This window comes from Molothrus aeneus, chromosome 1 (assembly GCF_037042795.1).
Source record: "Molothrus aeneus isolate 106 chromosome 1, BPBGC_Maene_1.0, whole genome shotgun sequence".
Classification (NCBI taxonomy): domain Eukaryota; kingdom Metazoa; phylum Chordata; class Aves; order Passeriformes; family Icteridae; genus Molothrus; species Molothrus aeneus.
In genome coordinates, this window is record NC_089646.1 from 36,372,861 (window position 1) to 36,394,589 (window position 21,729).

A 21,729-nucleotide genomic window follows, 5' to 3' on the forward strand; every position below is an offset into this window, starting at 1 on the left:
TTTGTGCTACAACTTGGGAAAAAACCTAGACTTCAAAAATATTTTTATCTTTGATAATGTTCTTACATACAGTGAGTACTCACTGTATGTTTTTAATTCACAACCCTTTTCATGCAGCTAGACCACATTTTGAACTCCCCTGTCCCTGCTCCCACCCTGGCCCATCAGAACAGAGGTTACAAACAGAAGCTGGATTGCAAAAGGAAGGAAAAATCAGGACACAAAATGGGTGTAACATTCAGTCACAGCAGAGGCTCAAAGGCACTTTGTTCTTCAGTCCTATGCCTGATTTGGTCAGTGGCTTTGTTTTAGAGATTAATCCCCTGCCACATATTCTGACACGTTAACCTTTGTTTTCTATATCTGAAAGACACCACAGGCAGAAAGCAGGTTGTGCTACTGTGTATAATCACAAACTACAGCAGAAATGCTTTAAATCTTTTACATTTGACACAACTTTCTGTCCAGATGGATGCAAGAATAGTTTGATGATGTGCACAGTCATAACAGCTGCAGAGCTCTCTCCTTCTAAATTACATAAGGAGCACAGTACCACTCTAGAGATGAAGTATGGGCTTCATCACTAAAACAAAACAGGAGTAATATCACCAGAGATATTTGACACAGTCTTTTCAGGTGTAAATCTATTAAGTGCAGCCAAACAACTTATTTTCATGGCATTAAGTTATTTTAAAAATAGTAAAAAAAAAGAATTTTGATGGTAACAATGGTAACATAATTAATAGTAAAGCATAAAGATATGTGCTATAAAATTCTTAAAAGCTTTTCAGGTATAACAAAATGTAGTAAAAAAACTGTCCAAGGCTGAACAATCTCCCAGAGGAGGGTACTTCATTGTTCTGTTTACAGCATTCACCTCATATGGACTATCTGAACATTCCTTAAGCTAGAGCCACTGAACACTCCTTAAACTAGAGCCATTTGATGTATAAAATGAAAACATACAGTGATAAAAAAGCATATCAGTTAAATATAGTCCAGCACTGATTTTTTTTTTACCACAGCCTTCCCTGAATTAAGCCCTGAAAATCAGACTATGAACCTGGAAATGAGCATTTCCAGTTGTCCAGCAGAAGGTGTGGAACAGCTCTTAACACAAGTCAGTTTGGACATTTAGGAGGGAGATTTTAGCACCTGCTTTTGCCTACTTCAGCAAGAACTCACTTGTGTCAGTATCACGAAGATGAGAATTTGAGTAGCATGTGTTGGGTTAACTTACCCCCTCATCCTGAGAGAGTGGGTTGTTGATTATCAGATCTTGCTGTCCTGCTTTCCGAGGGTTTGTAATGTGCTAGGTAAAAACAGGGAAAAAAAAATCAAATCCTCTCCTGTTATGCTATAAGTGTTAATAACTATGCCAAAGTATGAGAACCTATTTTGTACCAACTTACAATTTCTTTGATCTTACTGTAAGAAGTTCTTAAGTCTGAAGTGGTTTTAATCCATTGACTTCTATCTTGTGGTAGAACGTCCAGAAATAACTATTAGCAAAACAAAATAAATTCATTAAGTTCCATCAGTTTTACATAGCTTTCCATATAAATCCTATCAGACAGCATAAACCACCCCAGAAAGAAAGAGAAAGAAAAGAGCTATAAATATTTCTGGTTTTAGTGCTTTCTAGTCCATAAATAAATAGCTAGGAACAACAGCAGTTCTATAGGGCAAAATTAAGCATTAAAGTCAACTAAGCCATGAACTCAAGCTTTGTAAACTGTTACAGCTACAGTAAAGTTGATGGTGACTTCCAAGGCAGAAACAATATGGAAAGATGTGAAAAGAAATATACAAAACTCGAAGCTATTTATGTAACACTGATGATCTAATGCAACATGCTTAAAACAAAACACAAATGCAGAGCAGGACCTAAGCACTGAGGCATATACCCAATGTAAGAAATGCAACATGCTCTGGAATTCTGCAAGACAGTTAAGAGAGGCAGTTTTGCAGAAAGTCCTTGAGAATGCCTACATCTCCATTTTTTCACGTCTCTTTGAAAAGGTTTAGAAAGAAACATGCAGTGCAAAATACTATTTATTTGCATTTGAAGCAAGGAAAAACCCCAGTATTTTCTTCCTTTTTCAATGTTTTTATTTGCACATTGTAAAGTGTTGAGAAACAGTAATTCTGAAAAACAGAAGTACTGACAAATCATTCTTAAATTACTATAAAAAAAAGAAAATTTCAGAATTCAACAAGAGAACCCTAATGTATATTGGGACAAGCAAATAAACCTTGCCTTATTTCTAAAATAAAACCACTCCTTGGTTTAATTGGTAGACAGGGAAGGACTTGTTGTTTGTGTTAGTTGAGGGTTTTGAGTTATGGCCTCCTAATTTAGAGACTTAAAAAGAAGCAAACTGGTAAAACAATGCAGGTGGCATATATTCACTGGGCTTGCTGAATAAAATATTTTCATTAACTTTAAACTAGTTCAATGCTACATATACTTCAATTTTCAAACTTTCTTTCATTCATATATAAGGAGTATTTTAAATTTCTTTTTATAGGTCTCTGTGCCAAAATGATGGCTCAGAAATTCCAAATGAGGTAATTTAAATGATCGGCATTAACACACAGTAACTCTACTGGAAAAATTTTTCTCTATTATCCACGTTAGTGCACAACAGAAGACTTGATGTCATTGCAAAAAATTTGTTTGGACTTTAGAGAGCTACTCCGTATTACCTTGCTTTCATTCTTTCTTCCTTCCCCTGCTACTTCAAAAAAACCCAACAAATAACTCCCAAGGAGCTATTTTGCTTTTGGAAGACCTTGCTTCCCTCTTCATCCAGTCCTTACAAGAGGGATTGATCTTCACTTTCTCATTTCACTGGGAAAATCAACTAGCAGAAGCATCAGACTGATTTTAAAGCAGTACCAAATTCCACAAAACCATAATTTTTTAGACTAACTTCCTATCTATTTCCAGTGCATGACTTTCCTGCACAGATACTGAGAGGAAAGATGGCTGTGTGGCACTCAATTCTAAACATATCACCAGCACAAAGATACACTTTCCTAGGATTCTTTTGCTATTACCTGCAATTCAGCTTTAAAGCAATTTGATGTGGTTAGCAAATGTCCAATGAATTATAAAAACGAGTAGGAAAACATTGGGATGAAGTCTCTTGGAAAATTCATGATTCTTTGCATCAATAATCTTCCAGCGCATCAGGTAATGTGTTGATATATTGCAACCACAAACTGTAAATAAATATTTTCTCTTCTTACCTTCCAGCAAACACTACGGAACCTGCTGCTTCTCAGCTGCCCATTAATCCCCTTCAGCCGTATGGTTGCCAAGTAATTGTTGTTTACAAATAGTTCTTCCCATTCTTTACTGCAAAAGCAAAAGGAATGAACATTTAAACAAAAAAAAAAAGCCTTAGCTGATTTAAGGACTATATGACACTATACAATTTTGGATAAGCAGAGGAAAGCAACTTTTTAAAATGTATATATTTAGTTGTGTACCACTTCTAAACGCATGGCTGTTTTTTTGGACACATTTCTTCTTTGGATTTAATGAATATGTAGATCGCTATAATTATGCCAGCTACTGAAATTCATAATGTCTATGGAGGCTATTCCATTTCCTCTAAAATGTTGGTACTGCAGTTCAGTGAATAAACAAGAAAAATGAATATTAATATAAGCACATTCATGTTTCAGCTGTAGACAAAGAAGTACCTATTCCAAAAGTATGCAACAGAAAAGTACACTGTTGACTGTATTAGCTCTTCACATGACGTATTTGCTTAAATGAACCTTCTTTTCTTCTTAATGTCAAGCTGGGCAGTTAAGCATCATAGAAGATGACTTTCTTTAACATTTAGTGCTATTTACTATTGAAATCACTCCTACTTCTTTCTACATGATCAGTTTTAAAATTTTAACAGGTGCTAGGAAATTTAAAAAAACATCAAAAAATTAAAAAGCCTCACTGTATAAACTGTTAAAGGCAAGCTTGAGTACCTTGCAGTACCTATGGCTGACTAGATAAACAACCTAAATATGCCTCCCAGGCATGCAGGCACCAGGGGCCTAACACCTGTGCCTCATTAATATACAAGTAAATCTGCTCTACTGGGAAACAATTGGAAATTAATTGTCCCAAACCATCTACTGAGTTTGAATAAAAGAATTAAACCTATATTTCCTGCAACTTCTACTGAAATGAATCTCAAGAACAGCTGAAGCCATCTGATAGTCTTAGTAGCCCACGACTTGCTCACAGACTTTTTGCAGCCACTTTAAAATACAAAGGGCAATTTCAAGGTAAGGAGCTGGGTTATGTGCAAGGAAATGTGTTTCAGATTTATTTTCAATGCATGTCCTTAAGCTGAACATCCCCTCCTCCCCCTGTCACATGGAAGACTATTACTTCTCCCTGGGAGACCAAATGAAACCAGGAAGAGGGAAACTACTATTATGACTCCAGGCTAAGATCTCACCACATTTACTCTGCTAAGGAGGGTCACAGAGTGGGTTATACTAAATACCAGCAAACTCTGCTTTTGCAAATTGCCCTAAATATATGCAAGGTGAAGTTAGATGGTTTTCAGCCTTTTAAGCTGAGTTGGGAGAGTGAGTTTTTAAAAACAGAATTGTAAGATATAGCTGCTGAGAACTGTAGAGGATAGACTTAGCAAGCCAGGAAATTATGGTCATCTTCCTCTGTGACAGGAACAAACTCATGATTCATGCTGAGACCAGAAGTCCTGTGTTTGTGAATGCACCACCTTTCAGCTAGGACCATAGTCTTAAAAAAAAAGTGTTTACTTCTGGGTCTTGATTATTAATTACTTTGAAAACCAAAGGTGTTCTAGATAAGAGCAGAGATGCCTACAGCAGTGTTAGACTGCAGGGTTTAGGGCTGCCTTTAGCTTCTCCCAGGTGCCAGTACCCCCAGGTGACCAAAAGAGCAGCAAGTCATTCCAATGGTGTAGAGCAGCTTCCTTCATTCCTCTCACATCCCCCAGTCTCCAAGTCAGAAAGACTATCTGGTCATTTTTGTCTCCTTGTTTCCCACACATCCTCACCCTCTGTAGGGAGCTGCCTACGATTGTTTACCATGATTCTGCCTCCTTTAAATACAATGTATGGTATACAGCAGACACAGCTTGAGGAAAATCTGGGCCTTTCTTTCACAGCCACTTATATTTCAGTAACTGCAGTATATTATGGCTATCTAAATAACCCTCCTGTTTCTACCATGTATAATATTCTTCATTTGCCATTGTAAATTCTGTAGCATCATTGGCCATTATAACTCCTGCCAAGCAGCCTCCCTAATGTAGCTATGTTTCAAGAGTGCCACATTCCCCTGTGCACACAACAGGTCAGACTCTGAAGCTATTCACATTGTTCTGCAAGTGGATGACATTCCCACAATGTCTTTGAAAATGCCAGTGTGTCAGCTGAGTTAGCAAAAGGTTTCAACCAGTGCAACTGTGAAAAGAAAGAACAGAGAGGAAAGAAACTCTTCAGGTTATTTTTCTCACCAGCTGCTGGAAGTGATTGCTACACAGTAAGAAAGTAATTTCAACACTTCTGAAATTGTATTAGTGCAGATATTATGCCTTAAAAAAAAAAAAAAGTAATGCAATTCCAAACACGTTTTGAACCAAATTACTTTTAAAACTGCCAAAAGAAATTTGGCAAGATTGTATCTCCTCTGCATTCCCCCTTGGCTGCTAGGATCACAAAAAAAGTTATAAGCAACTGAAAAAGAAATTACTTGGAAGCTGGGATCTGCCTTAGTTTTAGTAGAGCTGAATGATATTTAAAATCCTTTCTGAACAGCATTCCCTAATTCATGTCTCAAGTATTTTGAATGAAGACTAATAATCTAAGCTTTACAATTCTAGAGACTTTTAATAGTGGTAACACTGTTTAATATGAACAAGCAATCAATTCTAAAAAGATAACATTTAAAATTATATAGCCCTACTATGTAAAATAATATCTAAGAGCCTTGTTAACCCAGGATTGCAGAAAACCCACCGGTCAACATGAAATGAGCAATGAAGATTGGAACTCATGTCTACCATATTCCACTTGCTTCACTGCAGTGAAAGATTTCAAGAGCTAATAGGAACCACCTAAACTATGAATAAGCACATGCATTTACTTTTAATCAAACTAGAAAATTAAATGCATGATACTGTGTTATACCACCTGTAGACTGTACAATTAAAGGCAAATGTCAATGTTAATGTTTTCTGATTATTTTGTAAATATTTTTCATTTTAGACTCTTATTTGAGTATCCTGTCTAATGTACTATTGGGCATATTGTAAAGTCTTCATAATAATAATAAATACATATAATATAAGACCTTATCGTGGTTTGACACTGGCCCAATGCCAGGCACCCCCCAAAGCTGCTCCCTCAACCTCCCGTGCCACAGCTGGGGAGAGGAGAGAAAAAAATTGAGTTGAGATAAAGACCAGGAGAAAACACTTGAAGAGCAAAACAGCCTCAAAGTTGCAAAGTGAATTTACTACTAACAGAGTCAGAAGAGGATAATGAGAAGTAAAAGAAGCCCTTAAAACACCTTTTTTCCTCCCAACTCCTCACTCCTTCATACCAACAGCACAGGGAGACAGGGCATGGGGGCTTGTTCAGTTTGTCATCCAAGGTTTTCTTCTGCTGCTCAGGGAGAGGAGTCCTTCCCTTGTGAGGCCATGGGATCCCTCCCATGGGAGACAGTTCCCTGTGAACTTCTCTGGCATGGGTCCATGCTCACGAGCAGCAGCCAAACTGCACCTGCTGCAAACATGAGTCCCTCCCATGGGCACACAATCCTCCCAAAAGTGCTGCAACATGGGTCACTCTTTCCACGGGGTGCAGTTCTCCAAGGACAGGCTGCTCCAGCCTGGAAACAGGGGCTCCCTCCCTCCACCTGGTCTCCCACTGGATCACAGCTTCTTCCAGGAATCCACCTGCTCTGGTGTAGGCACTCCCCCATGGGCTGTGGATGGATCTCTGCATACCCTGTGGATCCCCATGGATTGCAGGGGCACAGCTGCTTCACCATGGTCTTTACCACAGCCTGCAGAGGAATCTCAGCTCTGGAGCCTGGAGCACCTCCTGCCCTTCGTTCTCCACTGACCTTGGTGTCTCCATGTTGTTTTCTCTTACATGTTCTCACCTCCTCCTCCTCTCTGACTATAAGAAAAACTCTGCATGCTCCACTTTGATCTTCTTCTTAAATATGTTGTCACAGAGGCCTTACCAACATCTCTAACTGGCCCAGCCTTGGCCAGCAGCATGACCATCTTCGGAGCCACCAGGGATTGGCTCTGCTGGACATGGTGGAAGCTTCCAGCAGTTTCTCACAGAAGTCACCTTTGTGTCCCCCCTGCTACCAATAACCAGGTCGTGCCAAACCAACACAGACCTGAATGAGAAAGAAATTGTTGGAATAATAGTTCTTTAAGAAACTTAATTTCATATGTGTTATCTCTGTCCAATGTAAAATATCTACTGGCATGAGTTAAGGAGAATTGCATTACTTCAAAGCGGGAAAAGTGCTCAATATGTATGAAAGAAAAAGCAGGCAAATCAATGAAGGGATTAATTCTGTAGGAATTGTTCATAGTTCTCATCTGTTCCTTTCCATCTTTTGAAACATGCACTTATGTCATAACCACAAGAGTTTAAATCTCTCTGCCAAAGAATTGTATACTGGGGTCTGCTCTAAGACACACTCTCTTTCTTATAAGAAGTGAGGTTGACCTCTGAGCAAATCATATATAGAAGTCTATTTTTCTTTCTTTTCAAGAGGATATGATTTGTGGATATGATTCTTGTTAAGGCAATTACAAGCATCAGATTTTCAGATACAGAAGCCTGAAGTTTGGAACAGAAGTGTTCCTCTCAGTCGACTGTTAGTAGAGATCACAACAAGCAGGACTTCAGAAAGTCTAAGTAAAATTCTACATGCACATAAATAGCAGTCTTGAAAAGGTATGTGAATCTCTAAGGTCTAACATCTTACTAAAAGCCACTGGAATCCCACTACTGCTCAGCTATTGAGGAATGCGCAACTATAAACTCAGAATGCATGACATCAATAATCTAACAATATGCCTAGGAAATAACTCAAATTCAAATAGTTCCATGAGCTTTACTGAAGGCAACACTGAGCTTGTGCATGTTGGGGAGAGGTAACAAAGACTTTCCTCCACTGACAGGCAGAAGCAGAATATCTGCCTCTGGCTCTGCCACTAAATTTCCATCTCCAGCATAATGGTAAAACCAACATCAAGCATAGATATGCAGAAGAATGCAACGGTAGCCCATTAAGACTCCTTACAAAATACATACTCTGTTCAGAAGAGGAAGAAATACAACTGAGGGAGACTAGTATAGCACAGACAGCAATAACTGCTGCTTCTGCATTTACTGATTTAGAGGATAAAGCTGGGGAAATGTATGAATGCAGATCCTGCCAAAGTCTAAAACTAGTGTTAGAAGTATTTTTGTACCATCATGTTCAGACAACACCAAAACTCTGTGGAAGACACTAAAACCCAGAAAAACGCAAAACTGTGAAGAACCACATGGAACTACAATCTATGCCACTGAGAAAGGGCAAAAGTTTCAGTTCTGGGACTGCAGGGGCTCAGATCTATCAGGTAAATATTACTGTCCATAATTCATGTTCAAGTGAAACTGCAGTTAACAAAAAACCAGCACCTGCTGGGTCATCAGATAGTGTGTATCATTATTTTGTCTCGTGCCTTTTAAAAATATTTCATGCCAAGTTTTGAAATACCTTTTTTCTGAGTCCCTGCAGAAACAAGACCAACTTGATATTTACAACAACATTTAGATAACAAAGAATACTCTCAGTCTATGGAAGAATGCTGCTATATTACTGAAACATTTGCATACATATTTAGGATTTCAACCTAAATCTCAAGCTTATTCCATCCTCTAGACCAATATTAAAGGATAAAATGGATAGCCTCAGAGAGATACAAAGAAAATTCATGAGCAGTGCTGCTAGTATTAACAAAATCATCTTAAAACAATGGCATGTGTGCTTCTAGAAAAGCCAATTTCACATTTTTATACTGGTCTTCATCTTCAAAATCTGCTTTTTAAAATGTTGAGACCCAAACTTGGCTCCTCAGGGGCACTCAATGAAGCAACAGGCTACTGAACAGGCCATCAGAAAGAAAACCAATTCTCAAATTATTGTGTCAAATGTTTTGCAATATGAGACCTTTATTGAGAGGAACATCAAGTATCTATATTTAAATATTTAAATAGAGGCAACAATTCCCTTCAAACATACTGCATAAATCCAAGAAACATGCATGGTTTGTATTATTTATTATGTTGTAAAATCAACAGTTGAGAAAAAAAGTGAGGCAACTTTCAGGAATGTAATAAAGAGAGTTAATTCTATAAAAACAGAGGAAAAAAAATTGAAAGGTAGTTATCAAGTAATAAGAAGTAGAGTTTCTAAAAAAATATTTCTGAAACACACAGATTTCTATTTGCTACCCTGAAAATCCATTTGACAGCTTTAATGTGAAGGCTTATCAGTCTGCTTGGAAAATTCATGTATTTTCCTCTGTTTCTCAAAGTCCTGCCTCAGGATACGTGGCAGAGCTAACAGCCATGTAAGTGTGAATATGCATGGCTGTGTTGCTGGGAGGCTGAACATTCAAAGGGCAGATTTTTCTAAACAGTTCAGGTTTCATCTACTTTTGGCTGACATACAGTTAAAAAGGTTTGTGTGAAGAAAGGTAAAATCACTTTCTTAAGGCAAACATTCCAGCAAATAAAGTTATTAGTTAGCTATGCTCTTTAAGCTACCAGTGTGTGTGCAGCACAGTTTAGGGAACTGAAATAAGGCTGCACTGGCAGCAGGATGCTCTGCCAGCACCCTTCCTCACAGCACTAGGTCTGACGCAGAACCCAAAGATATCCTTCTCCATATTCCAAATTGTCCACTTTGCCTTGGTGGTTCTCAGCCTAAGAGCCAAGTTTGGCCTTTGGAAAGCATATAATTTCCAACCCTTTACCAGTTCAGCTTTTATAGAAGAATTCTTGTTACAGCCATTTTGAAGTCTAAATTTCACCAGCACATTTTCCTCTACTCATGACTTTCTGCATACATTTACAGAATGGTGAGACAACATGTTGATATTTTGTTCAACTATTTTTAATTTTGTATTGTAACTGAGTTTGCCAGTTGCAGAGTCAAAGCTTTCTAGTTTAAATCCCCCAATATCTTTGAAATTCTTTGCATGTACATGAAGAACATTTACTTCCTACTTCTCCTGAGTACAGAGTGTGGCTAACTGATCCATTTCCCTACATCCTCCTTCTTAGCCTTCTTGAAAATGTCCCCAGTCACATCTCCCAATTGCCATGGAAGTCTGAAGGTTATTAAGAGTAAAAAAGTAAAAGAAATTCATAATGAAAGCCATTTTAAGCATTAGTAAGGGAAAATATGGCATCAGTTGATTGTGGTGTCAGTGGTATATATGCTGATTTTCAAGTACAACGGAATAAATCAGGAGTGAACTAAAATTTTCACTTGCTTTCAATGGACTTTAGAAATTACCATTCTCTCTTCCATGGTCTCTCTTCACAATCTAAGTATTTCCTTCTTGCAGCCAATCCATAAAAAACCATTCTAACAACAAAGGATGTTGGTAACTCAATCCTTCCTTTCTAATTCTCTGTCAAAACCATCTCAAGCTTTAAGCAAATGTCTTAAATTTGCTTTTCCCTATTACATTGCATTAAACCAGAAAGCAAGTCCATATTACTATTTCTATGTCTTTAGAAAGTAATATAATTTTCACTGGAAAAGTTAAAAAAATCCAAAATATATGTATTGAAATGTTTGTATCTTAGAAAAAGTATACTGAATATAGGTTTTCAGTTCCTTAATCACAAATTATTCTTCCTTGTCTTATGATATCATTCACCAGTTCCTTAGAACACCAGGCAAAGAATGAAGCAAGGATCAGCTATGGAAGGAAGAAGTAAATAACAGAAATTTGACAAGAAAGAGATGGAAATGATGTAAGTCTTCTTAAAATGAAAAAAAAGGAACACAATTTTAAAGAATTCAGAGAAAATCAGAAATCTTCTAAGCTTTTAATAGGTGTAACAGTGATCTTCCAGGTTTTGGAGTAAAAAGCACCTGTTGGAGGAAACCTGTGATCAGTGAAAACGGTCACTTTCTCTTGTTGGAAAAATGAGATTTTCAAGATGGAATTCCTAACAACATCATAAACACTGACAAAATGAGAGTACTGGCACAGACTACCACATCCAGAGAAAGATTCTTAGCACATTATGAACATGATCTTTCGGAAGAATCAAGGAGAGAGTTTACATGCTCCCAGACAAAATTAACTCACACTGAAAAGGCCTCTTTGCACATAAATGGAATCAACTGGAACAGCATCTAGCAAATGGTTTAGGATAAAACAAAATAAACATGGATACCAGTTTTACTGCTTCCTTGTGGAAAGAGAGAAAGGATGCAAGTGCTGTGAATTCTCCTTGCAGCATGGAGTGGAGTGGCAGTGACAATTTTACTGCATTGCCTTCTGCATCCAATTTTTCCTATTTCAAAATAATAGAAAAACCCATAGAAACAAGCTTGTTCTCTTGATTATGTGTGGACATGAACAAAATCAGGAAAAATAAAACCATAATTGCACAGGAGCAGCTTAAAATTAAAACAATAAAGTACCATTGTCTGTGTATGAACAAGACTTGTGTACACAGAAAAGGGCTGCTTCCTAATAGAGTAAGACAAAGTTTTCCTTAAGGTGAAGGTATGTAAGTTGCACACATCTTCACAGTATGTTTAAAATGTAAGGACAGAGTGGCTATGTGTGGCTATGTAGCCACTTCTGGCTCAGCTGCCAACAAAAGCCAAAGGGCAAGGTTTGAGCACCACTTTTGGAAGTGGGGAAAACCAAGGGGGAACAGCTTGCACCCCTTGCTGTCTTTGTTCTGTACGCTCAGTGCCCGCAGCTGGCTGGCACACAAGAAACGCCTCAGCCAGCAGGACCACATTGCCTTTCTGCATCAAGGAAGGAAACATCTGGTAAGCAGAATCTGTAAGAAGTCAGGGGGAGAAAATGGAACACAAAAGTCTTTCTTACACTAGATCCTCTGCCTGTTTGAAATATGAGCAGAAGAAGGAATACACCTTGTCTACACAATCCACAACTTTGAGCAATCATCATTTGTCATGGAATTTAAGCTACAGAGAAAAGAACTTTATCTTGATACATGGGGTAAGAATTAAACTTATATATATGTGCAGAGATGTATTAAGAAATTATCCAACATAGCAGTCATGGGTCTCTGAATCATAAAGTAAGTTCATACACAAGTATGAAAAGTGAGCTTTTTTAGGCTATATATTTATTAGAAGCAGTATTAATGTATGAATCCACCTTGAAAGAAAATAAGTGTCCTTGAGATGTTAGATTCTATCAGCCAAATTGAATGTCTGCATCAATGGCTTTCCCTAAAAGTCATAATTAGGTCATTAAAATATATTTAGAAAAATAGCCTGTAAAATAAAGTTAAAAAATACTCACCTTCATTTTATTTCATAGGTCACTGTTATACCATCTAATAAGATAATTAAAAACATGCAAGCAGCTGGTACTGAGGCTAAACAGATTAATGTAATAGTCTGTAGTCATATGTGCTGGCAAGGGGTTCACCTCTTTGGCGAGGAGAAGGTCAGCTGCCCTTGGGAAGGGAGGAGAAAGACAGTATTTCTACTTTCCAGTGGCACTGCATTGCAGATACTGAAACTAAAGAGCTACATCTATTTTCCTTTTCCTTTTGGTGAAATCCAGGCCATTTGGACAACCAAAAAAGGCTTTAACCATAGCTGTAAAACAATACAGTGGAGCAGAGATGAAGTATTTTCCTTAAGTTTCTTACATTTAAAAGCTGAAAGTTATTATATGTCTAAATCCTTGTTCAAATGTTTCTAATAATGAACTTCTAATTTTGATGACATGCTTCTAGGAAAAAAATAATTGTAATTTCTTATTAGTAAAGCTTCTTCCCAAGTACACAAAGAGTACTTCCACCAGAGCATAAAGACCAGCTAGAGAATTCTCTGTGACCTGACAGGACGCATTCACAAACTCAAAGAATATTTAGAAATATATGCCAGTCACATGTGCTTTTCACTTACATTACTTACAAACTTTATGACCTAAAGGGAAATGCTCACAATCTGAACACATGCAGCATTACATCTGTGCTGTGCTGTGCTTGTGATCAACACAAGCAAGAGTCACAAACTCTAAGGTGACACCTTCATATTAAAAATAAAACCATACAAATAGTTCTGGAGTATCATAAATATACCAAAGAATAATGATATGTCATCCTTTATTAGCACATATACTTGGAGTCTTGTACTGGATAGTGTCAAATTGTCCTTTAAAACAGAAAATGTGGGAACCAAGCAACTTCTCCTGGGGTTTATTTTTTATTGTGGTAAAAACAATGCTTTTAAGAGAACTTTAATAACAAAACTTATTAATATTCAAATATTTTTGGAGTTATCTCTTCTAATTAAATTGTAAAGGTCTATTACTGACAAAATATTAAGTAACTTTTGTTTCAGCAAAAATTTTCAATACAATTTTTCATGTATTAACCTTCCGCATATGTATGACATCTACCATGATCCAAAGATGCCTTTGCCTCTTTCAGGGCTAAAGTTCATTAGCTGGTCTTTTTAAAATATGATAGACTGAAACACATTGGGTAAACAAGACTGTCATTAATTTTACCAAATTACTAACTTACTAAAACAATAATCCTTGACAGTATGCTAAAATAGGTCAAAATTTCTAAGGAGTCTTTAAAGAAATAACAACCATTTACCATCATTACCTTTCAAGATAGTTTAGGATTCACTTTTCACCTTTCATAAGGTGTTAGATGTTCAATTTTACTTAACATGCAGTCCAGAACTATAACTATCAAAACAATATCCAACCCAAACATCAAATTTAGAGCCAGTCTCACTAGATCATAGGAATTACTTGCCACTGAGAAATAAATACATATTTTACATCTCAAGCACTACTACTAAATAATGGTGATAGCTTGCCAACTACGAAAATTCAGAAGTTACTTTTATATATATGTATACATACACACCTCCCCAATACACATACACACATATGTATCTTTTTTACTATTTTGCCTTTAATTATATCAATATTACTTTGGCAATGAGATATGGGACCCTTCTTAAAAGACTAATTAACTAAGTTGGGCTCTTTGACAGAATATGAGTATTATTCAGTGGAACTTGTAGCCGACATCATATTTATTATATGCACTTTGGACTAAGGAATACATAGGTGGTTAAAGACCAGCTTTAACCTCCACTAAATCTGTGGAGAATTAAAGAGTCACTAAGCCTTTGGCTGATTTAGGTAAAAGGTACCGTGCTCTATCCTCCCAATGGCTGTCCATGCTACATTCCCTGCATTGGCACTGATACCATGGGAAGCTTTGGCAGGAGGAAATCATCAGAAAGCTCTCCCAACTAAGAATGAACAGGTTGGGCTGGGTTAGCTCCCTGGACTAGCTCCCTGAGAGATGAGTGCTACTGCCTGAGTGGAGCTGGGGTGACAAGAAGGGCTCAGACCCCAGCTCCACAGCTCACACTCTTGTGGAACCAAAGTCTAGCTAAAGCTGGCTGCTTCTTCTTCAAGTGTTGCCACTTGAAGAGCTGGTGCTCTTGAGTTGATGACTTTCAGGAATAAGTTTCCTGGCTTTAATGGCAGAGAGAGCTCTCAACTTTCTTTTGCTGATATGGTTAAATTCTATCTTGCCTACTTTTGAGAGACTGATTTGTGGTCTCTCTGTCTACATATGATTCACACCCAAAAAACATGAAGATTATCCTGGGTGGTATTTTTCAGCCCTTCTTTTAACTTAGACAGTATGTTACATGCAGAAAACATGAATATGACAAGAAACAGAGTCATGCAGAACCCTAAAATGGATCTTCTAAAGTATTTTATCAAAGTGATTATGCTAACTACTCTAGAAGAGTTTTACATCATCACAAAGTAGGTCTCATTAGAGTTGACTTATTAGGATAAAAAAATTGTAAGGAAACCTAAATCAACCCACCCCAGTCCCACTTTGTCCCTGCAGGCACACCCTTTGTTCCAACCTTGCTCTTAGTCCAGAAACTTCCTCTGGGTGTTTGAATCGCAGCAAACTCTTTGCTGTTCCCTCTAGGTCCTTACAAAAAGTCTTTCTTTTCAACATCCTCAAGACCAGGCTGTTTGCTCCTTGCTCTCCTTGGCAATGGCTGTGTCTCCAGCCTGCAACAGGTTCTCCAGCACCGTGTCCCTCCCTGCCACCCCACGCCCGAGGCTCCCCGTGACCAGCACAGCTCACTGCCTGCCCCACGCTGCAACATTCCCCACCCAGCTGGCTGCAACCAGGACAAGGTGAACAGGCAGGTTCCTCCTGCCTGACTGCACCTCTTTGAAGTAGAGATTCCAGCAAAGCACAAACCAAAACTGAAAAAATGCCAACCAACACAGTCCACTAAATGATTCGAAAACAATCATGTAGTAAGCATGTTTTGTTTTACTATACTTAAGCATGAAAATCAGATGCAATCCTTCTGGTTAGCATAAATCATACTATTAATTTACTAGTCACAAGGAAGAAGATGTTTTGTAGCAGACTCAGTATTTTGCAGGGTGAAAGATGAAAGTATACACCTGCTGATTAGCTTTCTGTGCTTTCAAGCACAAGACACCCTTTGGTATGTACCCAAGCAATATTCAAGCTCAATGACATTACTTAAAAAAGTTTCTTTGACTGGTGTTTACTGCCAACAAAATTGAAATATTATTTTCCTGTCAAATAATCTCAAATTTAGCTAATCTTGGCTTTGGTTTTTGAGATGAAATAATGAGGAAATAGAATTTCATGTGATCCATAAATCCGGTTACTTTGGAGAAGATCAGAAAGGTGATCACTGGTGAATTGAATATTTCAACATTTAGCTTAGTTGCTGTGAGTTTACTTTATTGAATACTTTGGAGGAAAAAAAACCTACAAAAAAACCCTTAAAATGTTTAGGCTTTCAAATATCTTGTACTTTCATCAGTTAAGCATTTTGAACAACTTTTGAAAAAAACTAATAATCCAGAAAACAAATTTTCACATCATTCCTTAATTAAATATTTCATGTTCTTTTGCTCACTGTATCAGTTTAGATTCCACAATCCTCCTAAAGTATAGGACCTGTTCTTTCACATTAAATAGATTATGCTTATTATAATCAACCTTCTTAAAATTAGAAAATAAATATAAAAAATTACCAACCTGTAAGAAATAAAAGTTCCATCTGAATCTGAGGTGGAGGGTGTGCTTCCATTTTCATTTGATCCTCCTAATACAAAAAAAAGAGAAAACACCTTTGTTGTAAGACAAACTCTGATATGAACACAATATGGATGACAACTGATACTGATTCTACCATATATGGTAACTTCAGTCACAACAAAACTCACCTAAAACTTACATAGACAAATCTCAACTTTACCTCTTCAAATTCTTACAGCCATCTTAACTAGCCTCCAAGTTCAAACTGGAGTCTGAAAGTTCTGAAAATCTGATACTTAATTTCACTTAAAGTTTTGATTGAAGCCCTTCTCAAATTATTAAACACAATTTAACTAGCATAGGGTTACAGAAGTACACCATGTAAGTAGATGAGCTTGATTTTACCAACATTAAGTCAAAAAATGTAAAAGTTCATCTCTTTTGTGAAAAATTCTGAGCTTACTTTGTGATACCATTTTCTTTTTGTCATAGCACAAGTTCAAAGCTTCCCTGAAAGTACCTATTAAGACGTCTGCCAAACATCTTATTTTACATCCTGTGGGCTGGTGAATACATGGAACAGTGATATTGCTAGAAATCCAGTATTACAAGGAATTTTCCTTCTATAACTATGTCTATTGAAAGACTGCTAAAAGCCAGGAGTCATGTATTTTTCAAACCAAATTTATTCTTGTCCTGTTTTATACTGTTTTTTCTTGCACTAGCTTTAGTCATTTAGTCATTTAGCTTGATAATTCTTCTTTGTCCCTGTGTGCCTCCCTAGTTAATTTACAGGTAGCACTGCACAACTCTGTTCTCCCTTCTGCTGACTGAAATCAAGTTTTTTCAGTCTTTTTTCAAAATGAGGCTTTGTATTCCCCCTTTCTTTTAACTCAGTTCTTCTTACACATGGAAAAGGAGGGACAGGAGCTGTGGAAAGCATACTAAAAGTTCAGAGTTGATAATTTGGACAGTGGTTTTCTTCTCTATCAAGCAAATCTTGCTTGATACAGATGACATTCGTGCCACTCCATCTTGCAGTTTCACAGCCATCCTTAACCAACCATGCCTGCACATTTATTCTCAATTTTTTATTCATGAAAAGAAGTTTTCAGTTTACATGAAAAATTCTTGCTAGTGCAATACTGTAGTTCACATAATGTCATGCTGTTTCTAGTCCTTTTTTCTTCAGAAAGAACCAGTCCTGCCTGAATGCTCTATTTGCACTGGCACCAGATCTTACCTTCCAATAACTCTACTTAATAAAAGTCTATCAACTCTTATTCTGTGGCAAGACAATAAATGAAAATATTGTATAAGACTGGTTCAACCCCAAGCTTCACTAAAAAGAATTCTTTCATTAAAATTTGCATTTCCCTGTTCATCCTAGAATTACTATACTTCGCTAATCCCCATCCCTTCGATTTCACAGCATCTCCTGTGGCACTGCATCAGATGGTTTACTGAGATCCAGACAGACTTAATGTATTTCCTGAACACATATTTTGAAAAGAAAGCAGGTTAGCTGGCCACAATGTCCCATTTAACAAAAAAAAAAAAAACCTTCAATAAAAGTTAAGCCATTCGCTTTGCTTTTCTCTCTTATTTCCTTCTTAAAAACTTTTTAAAGCCCTGCACAGATAATTGCCAGCCCATGCAGGTGCTTTGCTATCACTTTCCTTTCCCCTGTTAATCTATGTACAGGTACGATATTTCCATGCATCGGCCATGAACTAAAGTACTGAAAATTGTTCCATGCAGCAGCATTTGTCAATATTTTTGAAGTCTGCAAGTCAGATTTCTAGCCCTGCTAATTTACAGTATCTACCCAACTCCCATCTATTTTATTGATTTATTTTCAGGCCTTTGCCTGAAATTCTATTTTTACTGAAAATTAAATGTTTTCCTTTTCAGACCAGAGCAGGATTACATTTATTATCATTTGTCCATTCACACTGCAGAATGGTTCTAGTTTTCTTTCTCAGCAAGCTTCTTTACATAGTCAAGTAATATTTTCCCGTGTATTTAAATTCTCATCTTATGATCTGATTCAACTTAATTTTTGCTGATTGTCACTATAAGCCTGCACTTTCTGATATCCAGGATGTGGCCTTCTTTGCAGATCAAGCTGCTTTTCTGTTCCTTTGAGGATCTTTGCTTATTCCAGACATTTCTTAAAAATACTAATCATTCATTTTGGCATAAAACTTCCAAGTGTTTCTTTTCTCATCTAATTTGGAATGCAATGTTTTTTATTAACTTTTGCACCCCTGTCTAAAACAAATCCCAAACCTCTACTACATCTTAGTTTAAAATCACTCAGTCCAGTTGATTTCACTAATTAGCTCTCTCCATTTATTTTGAAAATGGAAATCCTACTTAATCAATCTGCTTTTTGTTTACTAAATTTAACTAAATTAACAACACCAGATATTTCATCCAGAAGCCGACCCTCCCATTATTAATAACCATCTGTTCATTTTTTTGCCCTCATATCTTGTAAAATAGTCTCCCATATTGGGACAATTTTCAGTAATACACTTTTTCATATATTACCCATCTCCACATCTGATCCTGAGCATTCAGAGAAATGACTGAACTGTGTTCAGTCTCTGTTAAAGCCATATGGCCAGGTACAGTGATACTGGGCAAGTGCTACAGGGACACAGCACATCAAAATGGGTCCTGAAGGCACTACTGCACTTCATTTATACTTAAACTAAGCATTCACTTACCACAAGTCAGATTGAAAAAAAACCCACCTTATTCGCAATGCTAAGTTGAAATACTGAAAAAGTATGTCTTTTCAAGAATAGCAACATAATCTTCCTCCTTTCTGAAGAATGAACTTTAAGACTATCTCAAAAAATGCACGGACTTTATAATCTTTCAACAAAACCATTTGCCCCGCTTGAAGAGTGAACAGGACTTTGCAAAGAAAATAAGAATAGTTGTTCTTTCACCAGGATCCTCGCAGTTGGTAGGATCCTGGGTCTGCTACATCCACTGAGCTGTTCTTCACAAACTACTCTAAGTCTAGCTTGCTTTATTCTGAAGAAAATAATTTCCTGTATTTAAGTGACAGCCAAAATACTTTTGCATTTTTAATTGTATACCCATTGTTAATTAATCTAATAATCATACAAGTTACAGTTTGGATACTTCTTTGTGAGCTGCCTCATCATATCATTAGCAGCAGCTACCAAAAATGGAGAGGGCTAGGCATATTCAGCTCTCAAACCCAAGATTTAATGGAACAGACCCTTCTGTGATTGCTACCTTGCTCTATCCCCTTTAAGATGGGTATTTCTGTTATGACACCTTGAAAGATGATTGAGATGTCATTCATTGAAAGTGATAAAAATCATAAACCAAAGAGTGAAGTATTCATTTTCTTAACAGAAGACTCCATAAATTTTACCTAGTTTTATCCAAAAGGCTTTTTAGCAAGTCCTGCTAAGTTTCCATAGTTAGTGATAAAGAGGACAAATAAGACTGCTGCTTCACTGACTAATGACATTAAGCTGTGGGAATCCATGCCGTGGATCACCTCTCCTCAGGAAAGTTCCAGTTACTCCTCCTGAAAAATATGGTGAACTCTCAGTAGAATAGATATTCTACTTCTATCTTCTTCACTGATATTGACCCAAATTTCTGGTAAAATTGGGATGTATACTAAACAGTTATGAATATAAGATTCATGATGCTAGTAACAAAACTTGTGGTCCCCTTTAAAAAACTGATTCAGTGTTATACTGATTTTCAATTTCTTCTGAAACTCAGTTATGGGAAGAAGGGTTTTGCTAAAGAAACAGAGGATGCTCTAGTAACCCTGCCACAGACCTTGTGAAAAGCTTTTCTAACTTCAAACACACAGGCTAGGGGAAAAAAGGTAGAATAAATCCCGTCACACTTTCAGAGGAAAGAGAAGGGAAATGAGCAATACTGTAACAAGCACCTGTATCAAAGTAAGTATGGCTTTCAGCACTAGAGCAGTTACTGGCTTTATTACAATAATAAAATAAGGCTGTATCCTTCCAAAGGGCTTGAAAATTACCTGGATTGCTCCTTTTTTAACTGTAGCAACTCCCTCTCCTAAGAATGAAAACTTTCTCCTGAAATTGCCTCACTTCAGTGAAGTCTGTTCTCGTGCAGAGACCAAGGGCTAAAGGGAGCTGGGACTTGGGCAGCTGGAACCTGACACTGCTGGACACAGCTGAAGGCTGTTTCAAGAGAAGTTATGTAACTCAAAAGTGACACTTTCAATAACTAATAAAAAAAGAACATTTCAAATGCTAGCTTCTTTAGACTTCTGAGATGCATGGAGAAGGATTTGCAAACTGTATGTACACTTGCTAGGGTACTAGATTCACCCAGAACACATGGGCTTGTCACTTGCAGTAACTGTTATCTTGTCAGGTATGTACTTGAGATTATAGGCATAGCATAAAATGGGAGAACCCAGAATAAGGAAGATGCCTTCACTTCCCGAAGGTTATCTGAAAACTATGTGAAGAAATTTTAACAAAAAGCCTGATTGAAACTTTCACACTATTTTTTTGTATTTTTATTTTTTAACAGCCTATTGCACTGATAGAATCACAGAACTATTTAGGCTGAAAAAGATTGTAAGATCATTGAAGCCTAACACTAACCCAGCATTGCCAAGTTCAGCATTAAACCATGTCCCCAGGTGCCACATCTTTAATAAAACCAGATGTATTTTAAATACCTCCAGGGATGGTGACTCAACTGATGGGGTACTTTCGCACAGAAGAGCTTTTTCAAGGTACAGCACAGTTTCCACTTTAGGTAGTAAGAAGAAACTGGACAGCATTTCAAAGCCCCAATTCACAGGTGGGAAGACACCCCGGGTATGCTCCAGGCACAACGAACACTGAGCTGAAGCATGTGCTCAGAAAGAGTAAAAAAGCACGTGAAGAATGATGTAGGGACCAGACTTTTCTCTCTCATCTCTCTCATTACGTCTTGAAAACAGCAATTTCCTGTGAGATGTAAAAATTCAGCACTGGACTTTTTAAGTAGAAGGGGTGGGATACTGTCCTAACCAGCAGCAAGTCCATGAAGACAAAAATCTTGAGTGACATGGGGCCTAGCTTGATGGCTGCACACCTAATTAAAAAAAAATAAAACTAATTTTTTTTCTTTTGAAAATATACTTTGATACTGAGGAATCGTCTTTAAATATATCCATATTTCTGCATGCATGTATGGTCTGAATGTGGACACACATGTATTTATACAGTGCTAACCAATTTACCAATCCTGAGTCACATATGAAAGGGTTTT

At 37.2% G+C, this 21,729-nt stretch overlaps 1 protein-coding gene across 3 annotated transcripts in view; it reads right to left on the reverse strand.

Annotated features, from left to right (window-relative positions):
- The window catches only part of TBC1D5 (TBC1 domain family member 5), a 321,912-nt gene that overhangs the window by 144,048 nt on the left and 156,135 nt on the right, over window positions 1-21,729 (reverse strand). For all 3 annotated transcript variants that reach the window (XM_066555139.1, XM_066555128.1, XM_066555119.1), the window contains exons 5-8: window positions 16,420-16,486; window positions 3,256-3,364; window positions 1,413-1,502; window positions 1,241-1,312 (exon numbers count right to left, since the gene is read on the reverse strand). In XM_066555139.1, coding sequence (XP_066411236.1) covers window positions 1,241-1,312; window positions 1,413-1,502; window positions 3,256-3,364; window positions 16,420-16,486 — 338 coding nt within the window. The remainder of the gene's footprint in view (window positions 1-1,240; window positions 1,313-1,412; window positions 1,503-3,255; window positions 3,365-16,419; window positions 16,487-21,729) is intronic.